Below are 12603 nucleotides of genomic sequence, written 5' to 3' on the forward strand. Positions count from 1 at the left end.
GTTCAGCTCATTTTTTACCCTAAGGCAATTGAAAAAAATATTTTTATTTTTATTATTTTTAAGTAAATATAAATTTTTTTTTGAGATTAGAAATAAATTATATTTATATCCAATAGTTTGAAAAATCTACACTTATCCTCCCGAAGTTTATTTTTATTCAACACTTTAGCTCATAACTTAATAGTAATCTTAAACAGAATCCAAATACCATATCATAAAAAATTTAACCAAAATAACCTTAAGTGACACAACAACCATCCAAGAATATAAGAAAATAGTTTACTAATATCATTAATTTAACTGGGCATAAGTATAGATTTTACAAATTTACTGAATTTAAGTATAATAAATATAAACCTAAAAAAATTATTTTTTTTATTTTTAATTTTTTAAGCTTTGGAGATGCTACTCTCCACCCTTTTTCTACACCTGATATTTTGTAGGATCAAGGCTTAATTTCATCGAAGGCCAAATTGAGGACCCATATCCTTCAAACCGAACGCCATCTCTTGCCAAAGCGGGACGAGCCAATACCACCCGAGCCCAGGCTAGGTTAGTCGTCTCGAATTATGTATTTTTTTACTCAAGTTAGTTTGGTTTTAGTAAGCTTTTAATTGTTTTGTTTTGTTTTATTATTATTATTTTGAGTAAAGATATGAGCGATTGCTAGTGTGAAGTGGTCCCAAAAGAACTCTGGTTCGAGTCCTCGTGACGGATTGATACGTAATCGTAGTGACGTTGCAAGGGTCCGTGGCACGAAGTTGCGTGTCAAACTAACCACTTGAACCTTGAAGCAGTCGTAGTGACGCTCTCACTCTCAAATGAGAGGACCCATCGTTTTCACAAGAACAAGGTTCATGATGTAGAATAACAACAAGTAATATATTTGATATCAACTAATTGTTAATAATTATGATATGAAATAAAAAATAAATAATTACTTATTATTTAATAAAAAAATATTTTTTTCTATAAAATAGTAAAAATATCAAGTAGCATGTGTTATAGTATTATATCAATTGTGACGTAAAGGTTTACTATATATTATGTGCAATGGTAGTACGGTGGAAACAGAGCTTTGATTCCACCGAAGTAGCTCAGGTTCGAAACGTGTGGGCATCGATTAAATATGGAGATCGAATGCCCCCCGCCTGGTTTGTCCGGTGGAGTCGCTATCTGATCTGTCGGATGCTTAGGTGGTGCTAGTATGAATTACTCACACGTGGGTTTTTCACGGGTAGGAGAGGGTATGAGTAAAATTTATCTACCCGTATCGAACATTTTCTAGCAGGAGGGGCCAGTGGGGGTTGCTATGCGGGTGAAGTTCTCCTCACCTCCCTCTTCCCTTTTCCTAAGTCAAAAAAAAAAAAAGTGCATTGTGCAATGCAAGCTAAAGAAAAATATAAATATAAATATAAATCATTAAATAGTATTAAGCAGAAAACATAAATATACTAGATTAATATTAAAAATAATAAAAATATTTTTAAAAAATAAAGAGTACTAACAAAACCTCATTAGAATACCAAAGGATATAAAAAAGAAATAAACTGAAATTATAAAATGAGAATAAAAGTATGAATAAAAAAGCATAATAAAAAATTATTTAAAGAATAATACTAAGCAGAAAACATAATATATTAGTAAATATTAAAATAATAAAATATTTTGAAAAAATAAAGAGTACTAACAAAACCTCATTAGAATACCAAAGGATATAAAATGGAAATAAACTGAAATTATAAAATGAGAATAAAAGTACGAATAAAAATAATAATAATAAAATATTTATTTAAAAATATAAAATTTTAAATTTCAAATGATGATATAAAGAAAACAATAAATGTAAATAAAATAGAAACTAGATAATCTAAAAAAATGGAAATGGACTCTAAAGACTATAATAAAGTTATTAGTCATAATAATTAAAGAAATAGAAAAGTAAAATCTAAGTAAAATAATTAAAAACAAAATATGGAGTTAAAAAGAAACTAAAGCATAAGTGAAATAGATAAAAATAACCATGAAAATGTAGCATCCCATGGTCGTTACTTAAAAGTTCATGGTAGACACATGTAAAATAATCAAAGTCTCCCAAACTTATGAGGAATCGTATTATAAAAAGTAGCTGTATTTCTTAGTCAATCATATATGTAGAAAATAAATATAAAATTGATAACATTATAATATTACATACTTCAAGTAAATAATAGAATTGAATTGCTGTTTTTTTTTTTTTCTATTTCAGTTCTCACAAATGAATAGGAAGCACAATTCCAATTTTTCTTTTGTTCTCGCTCTTTCTACTAATTGTATTATAATTTTATTCACGATATTATTAATTATATGCATTCAATTAGATAGAGAAAATCCCGGCTTCAAAAGATTCTTTCATTATAACAATAAAGATATTTGAAAGTGGAAAATGTGAGCCGCTTGGACGAACCCAAGAATTGGTTTCCCAAGTTCTGATTCACATGAAAACAAGAACATTAATCCTGTGTTTCCTTGGCCGAATGTTTAACTTTTGGTTGGAATAGCTGGGAATAGTTTTTTCATGTGAAAAAAAAGGTAAAGAAAAAGAATAACAAGTATGTCACACTTCGACCCGGGATCGCGAACGGAGGATCAAGGCAACTACTGCATACTTTTAGAAAACTTTTTCTACAAGCATACAAGGTATCTCAACATGATATCACAAATATACAGAAGAATAATTTGACTAATAATATGCAAACTCTATTTCTTTAACTAACTCAACTACAATATTTCACAATTCCAACATTAGTTTAAGATAATACATCAGTTTAAATAAAATCTAATCTAAGATAACTTGTGTCATAGTTCTTTCAGTCGCTCTTCCAAATTGGAAAACTCTAAGTCAAGCTAAATCTTCGAATTTGTAAAAACAGTAAGAAATCATATGATGAGCTAGACAACCTAGTAAATAATGAATACCTTAACTAGACAATTTATATAATTACATAAAATATAAATAAAATTACGATGAATCGGTATAAATTGAGTTTTTACTAAGTATATAACCAGCCATATCCTATTCCTATTGTACTAGCGAACACCATATTTTAAAAACTATGTATTGATTTATATGAAAGTATAAATTGAGTTTCTACCATATATGTATCAGCATAGTTTCTATTAGCACATCAATTTTATTTATTTATTTTTTAAAGTTATAGAATTTATGGATTTCTTTAATAGGCCTTATTTGATTTTTGAATTCCATCGTGGGAGGAAACCTAACCAAAAAAAGAGTCCCACCTCATATGATTTTTGCTCTCTTTGGAAGATCACAACTTAAGTCATACTTTATTCCGGACACAATTTCAGTCTAATTCGAAGAACTCATTAAATTTCCATTAGTGAGCGAATCCTCGTAAATTGTCTTTCCAAATCCGTCATCCTCCCCTCCTTCCCCAGAAATACTCTCTCCCTATATAACCAACCATCTTCCTTCTTCAACAAAGCCTTATGAATGCATGCAGCTGGTCCCAAAGATTCCAAGCCCAGGAAGGAGACAGAGAACCCTCGCGCGTGAGTTCTTAGCTCTCCTTTTCTCTTTCACTGTCGCCTTTCTTTGGGTCTTTATTTATTCTAAGTAAACCATAACTCTCTTCTGGAGGCTCCCTATGAAGTCATATATGAAGACATCTTATACTATAGTGATGACAGGTCTCACCGTCAACGCGAGTTCTAGACACAGAAATTTGGCATCTCTTATGCTCTTCGGAAGGGACTTTTGAAAGAGGCATCACTGCAGTCGTATAAATCAGGAGGCATGCATGAGAGCAGAATCCAACACCAATCTGAAAAAGTTATAGAGTAGTCCCCCCGTACTGCCTTGGTGCAGAGCCACGTGCTCTCTCTCCTGATTCCATAAAATCCAACCAGAGTAGCTCGGTGCAGAAGCTGCTAAGAAAAATATTGGATCTCTGCCATCTTCAACACCTCATTCGGAGTGCATCATCATCTCTTGCTTCCTTCTTTCCTTCGATCCCTTATCTTTTTTTATCTTTTGTCTCGTTGCTGATCGCTTTATTGCCTCCTCCTAACAATAGTCACCTTCACTGCTTTCCAATGCAACAGTTCTTTTGCTTGCTATCCTTGGTGTTTGCTAGTCTAAGCTTAAGCTTCCACTGTCAAAACAGATTTACTGGTCTCCCTAGTTTGAAGTTTTGAAGCTTCTGTAGTTTTTAATACATAGCACCTGCTGTGTGAAGAGTTTTTTTAACCTTCTGTTACTCCTTTTGTTTTTTATCTCAGTTGGGTTGGATTTGTCTTGGCATACATCATTAGCTTCCATGGAGGTGGTCAAGGAGTACTTCGACATGGTAGCTTTTTCACTTTTAGTGAGTTGGATTACACTGGAGTTTGTGAGATTGAGGAAGGCCTTTCCTGAGGGTGGAGTGGTTGGAGAAGGATCAGCAGGAAGAAGGTATAGGGTTTTAGATTGGGTTATAGCTCTCTGCAACATCTTGATCTCCATCATCTATCTGGGATTTTGTATTCATGAGACTTGGAAGCTGAAGACCGTCCCGCCTTTGGGACTTGTTTTCGCTGCAATGTGCTGGATTCTGGTAACTTTGTTTGCAGCTTATTGCAAGCTAAAGAGAGTGGGAGGGAGCCATAGTTGGCCTTTAGTCCTTGTTTCGTGGTGGGTGTTTTCTTGCCTGCTAAAATTCTTCACCATCTCTATATATCTTTTCAACCATTGGAGCAAAGTACCATTGCCACTAACCTTTCCAGCTGCAAACACCACTGACTTCGCTTGCTTCCCGTTATCTGTTGTCCTCTGTTTCGGTGCTCTTTTCATGAATACCTCAGAACGTAATCTGGAACTCAAACAACCTCTGCTGCTGGAAGTAGAGAGTGAGACTTGCAGGGATAATTTCTCCAGTGCTGGGTTCTGGAGCCTTCTTATGTTTCAATGGTTGAATCCGGTCCTTGCGAAGGGTCGATCTGAAAGGCTCGAGCTTCACCATGTTCCAGTAGTTCCTCAATCAGAGACTTCGGAGAAAGCTTATTCCTTGCTGCAAGAATCGCTCCGCAGACAGAAGCCTGAGTGCTCACCATTGCCCAGAGCAATCATTGATGCTGTTTGGAAGCCTTTGGCTATTAATGCACTCTTTGCTGGTATACAGATTCTCAAGCCTTGCTTATATTACTCTGATTCATCCAAAATGAAAAAGTTTATGATGTTTCTGGCAATCACAATTTTATGCAGGCCTCAACACTGCTTCCTCCTATCTGGGTCCATTCCTCATTACCAGCTTCGTGGAATTTCTCAATGGGAAGGATTCCACCATTGGATATGGCTCTGGATACATTCTCGCTTGCTGCTTCTTCTTTGCAAAGACTCTGGAATCCCTGTCTCAGCGGCAGTGGTACTTTGGTGCACGCCAAATTGGCATCCGAGTCCGAGCAGCACTCATGGTGTCCATTTACAAGAAGTCTCTTATGATGAAGTACTCAGGCACGAGCACGGGTAAGATCATAAATTTCCTCGATGTGGACGTGGAAAGGATTGGAGACTTCTTCTGGTACATCCATGGCATATGGTTGCTCCCATTCCAGGTCTTTCTGGCTTTAATCATTCTATACAGAAACCTTGGTGCAGCAGCCTCACTCTCGGCACTTCTCATGACAATTCTAGTAATGGTGAGCAACACTCCGCTGGCCAACTCTCAGGAGAGGCTCCACTCTAAGATTATGGAAGCAAAGGACTTGAGAATCAAAGCGACAGCAGAGACATTAAAATGTATGAGGATTTTAAAACTGCACTCTTGGGAGAATGCCTACCTGAACAAGTTACTGAAACTGAGAGGTGAGGAGAGGAGCTGGTTGAGGAGATATCTTTATACATGCTCAGCCATTGCCTTCCTCTTCTGGACCTCTCCTATGCTAGTTTCGGTCGTCGCCTTTGGTGTCTGCATTTTGGTGAAGACACCACTGACTGCTGGCACAGTTCTCTCAGCTCTTGCCACCTTTAGAATCCTCCAAGAGCCAATCTACAATCTCCCAGAGCTTGTCTCTATGATCATACAAACAAAGGTCTCCATCAACAGAATCCAAGATTTCATAAAAGAAGAGCAACAGAAACCTTCAAGGCCAAACTACATCGAACAAGCCTCAGATGTTGCAATAGAGATTGAGCCTGGGGAGTACACTTGGGAAGCTGATTCGAGTTCCAAAAGGCCCACCCTCAAGATTGATAAGAAGATTACAATCACAAGGGGAGCAAAAGTTGCTGTGTGTGGCTCGGTTGGATCGGGAAAATCGAGCTTCCTGTGCAGTATAATTGGAGAAATTCCAAGAATTAGTGGTGCAGGAATTGAAGTATTTGGATCAAGAGCTTATGTGCCACAGAGTGCTTGGATTCAGACAGGAACTATCAAAGAGAATGTGCTTTTTGGGAAGGAGATGGACAGAAGCTTTTATGAAGAAGTGTTGCAGGGTTGTGCTTTGGATAGGGATATTGGACTGTGGGCTGATGGAGACTTGACCATGGTAGGAGAGAGGGGGATTAATTTGAGTGGGGGACAGAAGCAGAGGATTCAATTGGCAAGAGCTATCTATAGCAATTCAGATGTTTACTTGTTGGATGATCCTTTCAGTGCTGTAGATGCCCACACTGGTGCACATCTCTTCAAGGTATGAACATTTCCCCTGCACCCAATTAGTCATTTAAAAAATGAATTGGTGGATGATATGCTTAGTGTCTGTCTGCTTAATGTGTCAGTCCATCCCTTAGGCCACTATTTATTTTTTTCACCTTATCCTAATGCTCTTTAAATAATCACAACCTAATATTTTAATGGTCCCCAACCTTATCATCAAGTAGATGTCAAAATGGATGGTATCAATTGCACAAGCATAGTAAACTACATGATAAGGCACAAAAATTGAACATCCACTTCATGAATCATGATCTACATATCTTAAAGCATAGATAAATTTAAATTTATCAGGCTTTCATAATTAAATCATGGTAAAACATAGTATCATGCTATTAAAATTGTCCATTTTGACACCTATTTGGTAATTAGGTCAGATGCCACCAAAATATATGAATTTTAGTTCTTAAGCCTATTTTTGGTATATATGATGTTGGACAGTATCGATCTTAAATTTGGATGGTTTATTGTTGATTTCAAAAAGTGTTTTCCAATTTCCCGTTTTGAAATCAAATCTGTTAATTTTTCATCAATTATTCTTCCAACCTTTACCTGACAGAATAAAAGATATTTTTTCCTATTTGGGGGTGTCTTTTCAGTGTAATTCATAGTTTTTGTGTCACCATTGTCTCCATTTTCATGAGCCTTGCCAAATTTTCTTACATTATTCATTACCAAAAAGCTCCAAATATACTTATACTTACTCTCATCTTAATTTTTATCAATATCCAATATCATGATTCTTTTTCCAAATGAAAAAAATGCAACACCATAATGAACATCTATTAAAATTTTTTCAAATGAGTATAGTCAATCTAAATATCAGCAACATTATGACAGCTTTACTGAAAATCAATACATCATTCCACTTTAGCTACCTTTTTTTTTGAAAAAAAGATTAAATCCTTAAAGAGAAGGAAAGTTCCAGGCCACTTTTATTAAGAAAATGAAAGGAACTAAGTACAGAGTCTTCTTGAGCTAATTACAATGTCTATTTACCCAATCCATCAATTACAAATATTTATTACAAAAAGCCACAAGAACCACACATTTATATATAATAAGATAATTCGCTTCAGCATTATGTTCTGCAATTGAATCTACTTTGTTCCCACAGACTGCATTTTTTGTCAGCGATATCATGTGCAATTTGGAAGCAGTTTTATAGCACAATCTTATCCATTTCTAGTACTCAATTCATGAGCACTTAATGACCTCCACATCATTTATATATTATTCAGCCAAAAGCTACCTTCTGGTACCAAACCTCCAACTCAGTCTCAAGTCCTTTCATGTTTTGGCCCTTGGCTTATATAGACTGATGCCAGTTGACAAAATGCTGAAAGTATATATCAGATAGATATGCACACAAATACATTAAAAAGAATCAAATTCACTGTTGATGGCATATCTAACAAAAGTGTGAACATGTGTGCAGGAATGTCTGATGGGTTTATTGTCCAATAAGACCATCATCTACGCCACCCATCAACTGGAATTTTTAGATGCTGCGGACCTTATTCTGGTATGATCTGTGTTTCTCTCCCATTGCTCAAGCTAATGTACATGACATAAGAAAATTTTTGGGTTCCTATTAATGCACACAAAGAGTTCATTGGGCCCACATAATGAAGTGCAAGAAATTAGTACTGCCTAACATTACTCTACATGAAAAAATTGAATTAGCTCATTATGGATAACTTATATGGCTTATTGGCAACTTAAAGGAAAGCACTTGCATGACAAATAGTTGACAATAGGTTATAGAAAATGGTTGTTTATGTTTCTTATCAGATGTTGGAGAGTTCATAACTACTTACTCTCATTCTGATAATGCATGTCTGAAAAAATAATAAAGATCAGAAGTACTAGCATGAGTTTATTTGAGAGAATAACACCTTTAAAATGTTTGCAGGTAATGCAAGATGGAAAGATCGTTCAATCTGGAAAATATGAAGATCTGATTGCAGACACAGATGGGGAGCTGGTACGGCAAATGACAGCACATAACCATTCACTGATCCAAGTGGCACCACCCAAAGAGCATGGTTTGCCGATTGTTAAAAGACATAAGGTGAAGCAAATGGAAGTAAAAGAAGTAAAACATGACAATTCTAAGAGGAACTTAGAGATTTCAGAAGGAATGCATGAAGAAGAAAGGGAGACTGGAAGAGTGAAGTGGCATGTTTACCGCACCTTTGTCACTTTGGCATATAAAGGAGCTCTTGTTCCAGTTATACTGTTCTGCCAAGTTCTCTTCCAAGGGTTACAGATGGGCAGCAACTACTGGATTGCCTGGGCAACTGAGAAGGAAGATCAAGTTAGTAGAGAGAAATTAATAGGAATTTTTGTTCTACTCTCTGGGGGCAGCTCTGCGTTTGTCCTGGGAAGGGCAGTTTTACTAGCAACAATTGCAATTGAAACAGCTCAGCAGCTATTTCTTGGCATGACAAAAAGCATTTTTCGAGCACCGATGTTCTTTTTTGACACAACACCTTCCAGTCGAATCCTTAACAGGGTCAGTATCTCACCGGTTTCTAAGATCATAATATTATCTTTAGCGAGTTTATAAGGCAAAGTTGGCCACATTGCATGAGTTCATGGAATTTATCATATGTTTCTGAACTGAAATTTAATATCATCATCAGCTATGTTAACTTAAAAATTATGGAGTTGGAAAACTGACGTTCTTTCATTTTCAGTCTTCTACAGATCAAAGCACAGTGGACACAGATATTCCTTACAGGCTAGCTGGACTAATATTTGCACTAGTTCAGCTCCTTCTCATCATTGTTCTTATGTCACAAGTTGCATGGCCAGTGTTCATTCTCTTCATCATCATACTAGCAATCTCCATGTGGTATCAGGTAATCCAATAAGCCCACTTCTTAGATTTTTTTTTTTCCGTAAGATTCAGACCTAAATGTTCTTTAGATAGATCATCATACTAGACTGCATGGAATTGCAAGCTGCCTTTAATCATATCCATATCCATGACACCCATATGCTAACTTTTTGTGCAAAAAGCATCTCCATAGTGACTGATATTATGCAGAAAAGTTTGATGTCTTCCATATTCAACATTGATAACATACCCAGGAACTGATTAATGATCAATTTCCTTTGTACTGATCTCCTATATAAATGTACAGTTAACACTTTAAACGATCATTATTTTCCTGCAGAATTACTATATCAGTGCTGCTAGAGAATTAGCTAGAATGGTTGGGATTAGAAAAGCTCCAATTCTCCACCATTTCTCAGAGTCCATTGCTGGAGCTGCAACTATCCGCTGCTTCAATCAGGAGGACCGCTTTTTCGCGAGGAACCTCAGCTTGATCGATGACTATTCTCGCATTACCTTTCACAATTCTGCAACCATGGAATGGCTGTGTGTTCGCATTAATTTCCTGTTCAACCTTGTCTTCTTCCTTGTACTGATCATCTTAGTGACAATGCCAAGGAATGCTATCGATCCCAGTAAGCTTTCTCCAGTAACGTACATTCAGATAGTGAGATATATGCTGTCATAGGTACTGATGAATTTAACTTGGTTTTCAGGCCTTGCAGGACTTGCTGCTACCTACGGTCTAAATTTAAATGTACTGCAGGCTTGGGTCATATGGAATCTCTGCAATGTAGAGAACAAGATGATCTGCGTAGAAAGAATTCTGCAGTTTTCCAACATACCAAGTGAGGCCCCTCTGGAAATAGAGAACTGCAGACCAGAAGAAGAGTGGCCAAGCCATGGAAGAATTCAGCTAGATAACCTCCATGTTCGGTATAATGCTGAGCTTCCTATGATCCTCAAAGGAATCAGCTGCACTTTCCCAGGAGAGAAGAAAATAGGAGTTGTTGGCAGGACAGGGGGTGGGAAATCTACACTCATCCAAGTTCTTTTCAGAGTGGTAGAGCCATCAGCAGGAAGGATAATGATCGACGGAGTAGACATTTGTCAACTGGGTCTGCATGATTTGAGATCTAGATTGAGCATAATACCACAAGAGCCAACACTTTTTCAAGGAACTGTGAGAGCAAATTTGGATCCTTTGCAGCAGCATTCAGATTCAGAAATTTGGGATGTAAGCATTATACTATTTCTATCCATTCTATGGGTGCACAACCAAAAAATAATTCAACTGACATCGTACAACTTGCAGGCTCTACGTAAGTGTCGTCTTGAGGAGATAGTAAAGCAAGACCAGAGGCTGCTTGAAGCACCAGGTAGTTAAAAAGTTTCTGAAGGAATAAGCATTACCTTCAAGATGTCTTCTTTCTGCTCATCTTCTACTTCTAATTATATAACAAAAATGAGGTTTTATGGTACAGTTGCAGAAGATGGCGAGAATTGGAGCGTGGGGCAGAGACAACTGATTTGCCTGGCGAGAGTGTTGCCAAAGAAGACGAGGATTCTTGTGTTGGATGAAGCTACAGCTTCAGTAGACACTGCAACTGATAACTTCATCCAGAAGACCATAAGAGAAGAAACGGGCAACTGCACGGTCATCACAGTGGCACACCGAATACCTACAGTCATTGATAGCGACTTGGTTCTCGTACTTGATGCAGGTACACAGGAAAAAAATAATAAGTATAAGAAAATGGAAATTGCGTAGTTAATCAACTGATGATTTTCTCAAATGTTTCAATTGACAAATTGCAATTGTTATGATGCAGGAAGAATTTTGGAGTTTGATTCTCCTGACGTTCTTCTTAAAGATGAATCGTCAGCCTTCTCAAAGCTGGTGTTGGAGTTCTTTAGGAGGTCAAGGAGCAATCATGACTCAGAATTCACTTGAAACAGGAGGAGGATACCATAGAGCATATATACTTGCTGATATGTGACAGATTCTGATGTCATTCAAGGGTATTTATGAAAAGCATACTGCCACCTTGATAGATAACAGAAAGAATAATGAAAGACTAGCATCATTAGCAGCCACAGTAACTAAAGATTATTGGGTTTATACCAATATACACAGCAATAGACATAGAAAAACAAGAAAGGATGATCAAAGATCAGGAAAAAAGATGATACAGGACAATGCTTAAAAAAGAATTTGATGGATGAGTTACATCTCACACAGAAAGTTATATTTTCTATCACAATTTTTATGTTCATACGAAATTTCATTGCCGATATGTTACATACTAATGCAAACTGAAGCTGTAGTTTGACAGAATTAATTTGGGTAAAAGATCATAATGACAGTATCTTTATTATGATACATGGAGATGCATCATATAACGACAAGCCTCAGTCTTAAATCATCAGATTCCAGAACCAAGATCTATAGCTGTGAGTCGTTTGTATTTCTTCCACAGAAAAACCATGATACAATACACAGGTGCTTGCCAAAATCTTAGAGCTTCATCTAGTCTCTAGCCATGCCAATATATTCTAAAAGTTGCGTCGTACCTTTTTTTGGTTACTTATATGTCCAAATTACTTTCCAAAACTTCATTCTTCTAGTTTTAGTTTAATTGTGGGTGAAAAATAATGAAGGATACTACTAGCAGAGCTCATTTCTGTTTGAAAACAAAGCTCTCTATTTTTTTTTTTTGGTTAGACCGGATGATTCATATAACACGTGTACAAATGCACCAAATAAAATCTGAAAACAGAATATCACAAAGCTTCCGATGTAGCTCCCCATCCCTTATCCATAGGGTGCTATGGAATGGTTAGCCACGTAGGTGGCCACCCAATCTCCAGCCCCATTGGCTTCTCTAAACACATGCTGGCCTTTTGCATCGAGGGATCTTTAATTTCCGTATCCTAAATTCTGGAATAGAAACCTGTTTAAATTTCTAGGGTGGTGTAACCTAGTGTGTTATTATGGTAATAATGGTCATTGAATTACTATAAATTCCTTGCAAATGCTACATTCATCCTGGTATTTTTCAG

General features: G+C 36.5%; 1 protein-coding gene across 1 annotated transcript; it reads left to right on the plus strand.

Annotated features, from left to right (window-relative positions):
- Window positions 1–3425: 3425 nt before the first annotated feature.
- Window positions 3426–11918, plus strand: LOC103697619 (putative ABC transporter C family member 15). The gene is made up of 10 exons (XM_008779526.4): window positions 3426–5154; window positions 5246–6672; window positions 8134–8220; window positions 8611–9213; window positions 9398–9562; window positions 9881–10175; window positions 10257–10777; window positions 10856–10919; window positions 11025–11264; window positions 11373–11918. The coding sequence occupies exons 1-10, from the start codon at window positions 4323–4325 to the stop codon at window positions 11492–11494; spliced, it is 4356 nt and encodes a 1451-aa protein (XP_008777748.2). The 5' UTR covers window positions 3426–4322; the 3' UTR covers window positions 11495–11918.
- The last annotated feature ends 685 nt before the right edge of the window (window positions 11919–12603 follow it).

This window comes from Phoenix dactylifera, chromosome 11 (assembly GCF_009389715.1).
Source record: "Phoenix dactylifera cultivar Barhee BC4 chromosome 11, palm_55x_up_171113_PBpolish2nd_filt_p, whole genome shotgun sequence".
NCBI classification, from domain to species: Eukaryota; Viridiplantae; Streptophyta; class Magnoliopsida; order Arecales; family Arecaceae; genus Phoenix; species Phoenix dactylifera.

Bases quoted from the DNA above. Each gene is read 5' to 3' on its own strand.
- LOC103697619 (XM_008779526.4), top strand. From the start codon at position 4,323: ATGGAGGTGGTCAAGGAGTACTTCGACATGGTAGCTTTTTCACTTTTA. The intron at 9,214-9,397 runs GTCAGTATCTCA...TTTCATTTTCAG, and splicing joins CCAGTCGAATCCTTAACAGG to TCTTCTACAGATCAAAGCAC. The intron at 10,778-10,855 runs GTAAGCATTATA...TACAACTTGCAG, and splicing joins CAGATTCAGAAATTTGGGAT to GCTCTACGTAAGTGTCGTCT.